General features: G+C 34.3%; 1 protein-coding gene across 2 annotated transcripts; it reads left to right on the plus strand.

The window, feature by feature from the left end:
• The first annotated feature begins 740 nt into the window (after nt 1-740).
• LOC132268743 (ADP-ribosylation factor-like) lies at nt 741-5,701 on the plus strand. Of its 2 annotated transcripts, none has more exons than XM_059769552.1 (7): nt 741-901; nt 2,475-2,630; nt 3,158-3,228; nt 4,515-4,634; nt 4,806-4,924; nt 5,169-5,250; nt 5,376-5,701. In XM_059769552.1, exons 2-7 carry the CDS (start codon nt 2,483-2,485, stop codon nt 5,379-5,381), a joined length of 546 nt encoding a protein of 181 aa, XP_059625535.1. In that variant the 5' UTR covers nt 741-901; nt 2,475-2,482; the 3' UTR covers nt 5,382-5,701. The 2 variants fall into 2 exon arrangements, with proteins under 2 accessions (XP_059625535.1, XP_059625536.1); XM_059769553.1 differs by having other exon boundaries at nt 782-901; nt 2,472-2,630.
• The last annotated feature ends 451 nt before the right edge of the window (nt 5,702-6,152 follow it).

Raw genomic sequence — 6,152 nt, forward strand, 5'->3', positions numbered from 1 at the left:
GTGTGTCCTTTTGGTAAACTTTAGGGTGTGCTGTACTTACCCTATTTATATTTAGAATAAGACTTCATAATATTTTTTTAAGTAAAACTAATTATTAGTTTAAAATAAACAAATAATAAAAAAAAATTAGAGATGAAAAGACAATACAACTATTTGGGAGAAAAATCAAATATTTCACCATATAATATATATACACACGGATTATGAGTGACTAGAATTGCAACAATTATAAAAAATAAAAAATTATATTTAAAAGCCGGATCTATTTTGAACAACTTTACCTGTAGAATTTAAGTTGCGAACTTACCTGAGAATATAAGTTGTTGTAACTGCAAATAAATTAATGCTTCTTTTACTTAAAAATAAAATTTTGGCGTTTAATTAGGTGTCTCTTTCCATCTATTCAAACTTTAAAAAATTTGAAAAATTTAAAAATTTTCCTTTACTTTTTTTTCTTTCCTCAGTGGTTTCCACCTAACTAAACAAAGCCTGAGACTAATAAATTAAAAAACAAAAGACGAACCAAATCCAAATGGAGTGAGATTGAATGAAGAAATGTTTCGTTAAAACTTTGAAAAATAAAAAAATTTCAAAAATTTTTAAAAATTTTCATTCCTTTCTTTTCTTTCCAAATCGGTTTTTCCTAACCAAACAAAGCTAGGTGTAATAAAATGAGAAACAAAAGACGAACCAAATCCAAATGCCGAAAATAAAAAAAATTTGAAAAATAGCCATATTATTGGACGTCCTTCCCAATAAATAGGCGTCCCAAATTCCAAACCGTTCTCTTTTTTTAGTTGCTAGGGGCAGGGGTAGCTCCTTTCTGAGTTTGAGACAGACTCGGAAGGAGAAAGAGAGAGAATCAAGTCTCTGTTACCGTTTGATTCGTTTCCTTTCGCAGGTAAAATACATTCGACTAGACGTGGATCGTTCTTTAGATTTAAAAGATTTTCAATCTTTGAATTCTTCATCATTTTCTGTAATTCAATTTCGTTTTCATGTTGAAATTCTTTATCATACGTTAGATCTGTGTTCCGATTTCCAAAATGCTGATTGCTCGATTCGCAATTCTAGGATAGGATGAGATCCTGTTTCAATTCGAAGTTAGGAGTTTGATCTGTCTTATACGTGTCTCTGTGTGTGTGTATATATATATATATATTTGTTGTTTAGGGTATACATTGACTAATCTTCTAGATCTCTGGCTCTTCTCGGTCAAGCGATTTGTGGGAATGTAGATTTGGATCTTGATTTCTTCTCTTATGTTTTGTTTTTGCTGACCCAGGTTTAGTTATAAGCTTTGGTTTCTTGGCGTTTGTTTATTGAGGCTTTAATCAAATACTGATTTAATTGTTCTGCTGGATTTAAGAATGATTGTGTGACAGATTGATCTTCTTGCTCATTAATTCCCTTCTTGGGAATGCACTACTAAATCACAAATACATTAAATTATTTGATATATATTTTTAATTTTTTGCAATTTTAAAAGATTTGAGTAGTTCAGATCCCTTGTAACATTATGCATCAAAGAATTGCAGATAGATTCTTGTTTTGTCATTTATACTAGTCTACGCACAATCACATTGTCTGCCTTCAAATTTCTCATAATGGTCTGATTATTCTAGAGCATGGCCCCTCATATGGATGTATTTAATTTGATTTGCAGGCTCATATGTGTTTTCCATTTTTTGGTATCTTTATTATATATTCAAGTGCTCAGGAGCTTTGGGCTATGTTTGGTATGGTAGGAGGGGAAAGAAAAGAAAAGATAACCTTAGTTATGAGTCTTATGAGAGAAAAGAAATGGAAGGATAGTGTTAACCTCTCATCATTTTTGGTTAAAATCAGAGAAAATAAAGGAAATGATAGTCTTAGCATTAACCATGTTTGATTAAAGAAAGGAAAGAGAATTCTTTTATTGAATTTATCACTATATCTTTTCACATTTAAAAGACAAATTATATAGATAACAAGTGATAAGATGAATATAAAGATTGTGCTAAATATCATTCAAGCCAAAGTGACAATTTGAAAACAAAGAAAGGGTTAAGATAATAAAAACATGTCCTATGACTTGTATGGTATTTTGATTTTGTTCGGTATTAGAAAATCCTTATTAAACTTTGCAGCCTTTCCTCCCATTTCTTCCCATTTTTGAAAGGATAACAAAACCGGTACCATCCCTTATTTGTATCACTACAAATCCCTCTGTTCCTTTTCTTTTCTTTCAATAATTTATAGCAAACACAATATTCCATTTCCCTTCATTAGCCTTTCTTTTCTTTTCCTTCCATTTCCCTCCAATCAAACTGGGCCTTTGTGTGTTCGATGTGCATCTCTATGTATATGAAATTAGAACAAACACTTTGAAACTGGCATTGCTGGTCTACCATTGTTTATTTTCTGATTGAAAACTTATAAATCTAAATGAAAAACTCTGGTCAGTGATGATTTTGTATCTTTGGGTTTAGCAGACACGGCGATGGGGCTTTCTTTTACCAAGCTTTTCAGTCGGCTGTTTGCAAAGAAGGAGATGCGCATCCTGATGGTGGGTCTTGATGCTGCCGGTAAGACTACCATTCTGTACAAGCTCAAGCTGGGAGAGATAGTAACCACAATTCCTACCATAGGTGAGTTTATTGATGTGTTTTTTTTTTGGCCAGTTTAGTGAAGTTCAATCTATATCTTGTTATAGATGGGGGAAATTATATAGCAGTTTCGGTTGGATGATTTTCATGTTGAATTGAGTGGTTTCAGTTTGATATTTTTGTGTTGAATTTGAATGGTGCCCTTTTTTCTGGAAAAAGAGATAATGGTGATTTAGAGTGTGTGTGTGTGTGTGTGTGGGGGGGGGGGGGGGGGGGGCGGGGGTCGGTGTGGGGGGTTGGTGGTGGTTATTCTAGTACTGCAAATTACATTGCATATTTCAGAAATAGCACTAAAATTATGGTAGAATATCTTTTCTGTTTTAGTAAATTCGTATATTCTAGTGCACAAGTTAAAAAGTCTGCTTGAAAAATCATCCTTTTCCACAATGTTGGCTTAGATTTTTTTATTCGATAGTTTGCTATTTCCTCTTCTTTCGCTTTCACTCACCTTTTTTTCCTTTTATTTTATTTTTTTATGTGAAGTGGACTAATTCCTTTTATTTGTTCAGGATTCAACGTGGAGACTGTGGAATATAAGAACATTAGCTTTACTGTTTGGGATGTGGGTGGCCAAGACAAGGTATGGAGGTGTAATGTTCACCAAATTTTGCAACATTGTGGTTGTTAATTTTCATGGCAGAATTTGATGTTAATAAGTTTTTGACATGAAATTATAAAAGATTAAAACATAGATATGATGCACCAGTTTATTATTCAAGCAGTTCATATTATAAGAAAATATTAAGAATTGATTTTATAAGTTTCCAGGTAGCCCTATTTTTAGCTCATGCAACCACAACTTGAACCTCAAATTGCGAAGCACATTCAACTTATTTTTGCCGTTAATCAACATAGTGGGAAGATGTTTTTTAATTCCTTTGAAAATAAGTTAGTATTGTCTCATGGTGCAACTTTGATGGACAAGTTGAATCAAGAAATATATTTTGGTCAAAATTTTCTATGCATGCATGCATCTTTCTGGCGCAATTCAATACTTCCGTATTTAACAGAGTAACCTTTTTAAGTCATTAAGTCTGCATTGGAATTTGTTTAAGGAGTTTAATTCATTATGCTACCTAGTTAGTAGGTGTTGTATTTGAAGGACAGTTTGGGGAAACCATTATTTTGTTGGAACCCGTAGTTATTTGGCTTTGCTTTTACCATCAACCATTGTTTGATGCAAGGTAAAAGCTTGTGATGTCAAGTTTAAGAACACTGACAAAAGTTAAGTTTTTATCCGGTCTTCCTCCCCAGCACCCTCAAATTCGTAGGGGACTAATTCTAAGTAATGATCTTTTTGTTGGGGTTTTTTTTTAATAATTTATTACACGGATGAATGTTTTGAATTGAAGTCCTATTTCTGCAAGGTAGTATCAAGAATGGAGTTGGGTGAGGTCATTTCTTTATTGGAAGCAGTTGACTATTTGAGTGAGGAGTTGTGAGAAACTTGCAGTGAAATATATGGAGCTTTCAAGTTGCAGTAGTGTTCAGTGATAATTCAGATATCCAGATAACATGCTGCAATGTTTATTTGATTTCATTAAAGCTGGGTTTTTGTTATTGACAGCTGTTGTCATACAATTGCGCATTCAATAAGTAGAAATTGGTCCATCTTGGTGTTGTTTACCGAAGGACAAGACCAAATATGTTGATTGTCTGTTGCACAGTTGTTAAGTTGTTCAATTGGTGTTTTTGTTCAATTGATCTTTTCTTCCTTCAGTTCTGAATGTGCATATTCACTGTGAAACTTGTGGCTCACATTTTATCATGTTTGAGCATCTTCTTAGTCATTCGATTTCAATTGAAAGTTTTATAACCATGTTGCACTTAATTGAGTGGATGACCTTGTAAATTTTGCTCCCCCAGATCCGACCCTTGTGGAGGCATTACTTCCAGAACACGCAGGGACTTATCTTTGTGGTTGATAGCAACGACCGTGATCGTGTGGTTGAAGCAAGGGATGAGCTGCACAGGATGTTGAATGAGGTAATAGGGAGCTCCTAATTTATTTGCTTCCGTGCACATGGGGACAATATATAGTAGCTCTGGAATAATATTATTGCACGAGTGACATATTTATATAGCTTTCTATGTGATTTCTTACCCATTTGTTTCTTAGGATCTGCTTTAATAATTAGATATTGTTGGTCTTGGCAGGATGAGTTGAGGGATGCCGTGTTGCTAGTATTTGCAAACAAGCAAGATCTTCCGAATGCAATGAATGCTGCTGAGATAACTGATAAGCTTGGTCTTCACTCTTTGCGCCAACGCCATTGGTAAAATAAATTATAGACCCTCTCTCTGTTTCTCTATAGACCATGTATGCATACATATATATATATATATATATATATATATATACACACATAACACTAGCCAATGCCCAGACAACCACGAATGAATTAGTCTGTCTCTCTCTATGTATAATATTATATCTATCCATCTATCTATATCCAACGCACAACACTACTCAGACAATCACCTACCCACAACGATTGAGTGTATGCCCTGGCATTGCAGGTACATCCAGAGTACATGTGCCACTTCTGGTGAAGGGCTGTATGAGGGACTGGACTGGCTTTCGAATAATATTGCAAACAAGGTGGCCCATGCATCATAATTTACTGTTACACTTCATATGAAATTTAGTAAGATATTTTGGTTGTATATTGAGAACCTTTTCTGATATTCTTTTTTCCCCTTTCCTGGTGGTGATTGTAATTGCAGGCATAGAAATCTCAGATTGGAGTTGGGGGCAACCTATTTCCATAATTAGAGACTACCATATCTTTGGTGTTTTGGATTTTCTACACTGTTACTCTGTTTCGGATTAGTTATGTATGTGTTTTGTTTTAATGTGTTTTTTTATTCGTAACAAGGAAATAAACATTTACATGTGATATCGTTTTCATCTTTTTTTGGTTCTTTCTTTCATGTTTAAGTTATATCATTTCATTCTTGTTAGGCCGAGAACCCTAATCATTCTTGTTATATCATTTGTATTACGATGATATTTGTGTGTTGTAATGGCAATCAACTGTCAGACTATCAAACATTGCTGCATGATGTGTAACTTTTTTTTTTTTTTCCTGATACATAAAAAGAAAGATTACAATTGCAAGTTGGATAATTCAGTATCTGTAGCTTGAAGCAGCCACTGAGGCCAAACTCTCCAAATGCCTTCATTGCTTTTACAAGAAAGAGCCCTACGGGCAATACAGTGGGCAACAGAGTTGCCATTGCGATGAATCCATTGAATTAGGGTGGGTCGCCAAAAGGACTTTGATGTCATCCATGAGAACTGAAGAGAGTTCCTCTGATGGAGAGAGGAGCATAATGTTTTGGCAGTCGCCTTCAAAGATAATCTTATGGAGGGATTTGCAATGAGCGATCTTGATGGATTCATGCAAGACCCATGCTTCTGCCATTTTTGCTGAGAAGACAGAGTGGGAAAATAAAGAAGATGCGAGAATTATGTGTCCCTGAGAATTGAGAATGATAATG

The sequence above is a fragment of the Cornus florida genome, unplaced genomic scaffold, assembly GCF_030987335.1.
Source record: "Cornus florida cultivar Cherokee Brave unplaced genomic scaffold, ASM3098733v1 CherokeeBrave_3.0.0_Hap2_Chr08, whole genome shotgun sequence".
Taxonomy (NCBI): Eukaryota; Viridiplantae; Streptophyta; class Magnoliopsida; order Cornales; family Cornaceae; genus Cornus; species Cornus florida.

Coding starts and splice junctions, on each gene's coding strand:
- LOC132268743 (XM_059769552.1), top strand. CDS start 2,483: ATGGGGCTTTCTTTTACCAAGCTTTTCAGTCGGCTGTTTGCAAAGAAG. Junction 4,635..4,805: donor TGCACAGGATGTTGAATGAG/GTAATAGGGAGC, acceptor TGGTCTTGGCAG/GATGAGTTGAGGGATGCCGT. Junction 4,925..5,168: donor TCTTTGCGCCAACGCCATTG/GTAAAATAAATT, acceptor CTGGCATTGCAG/GTACATCCAGAGTACATGTG.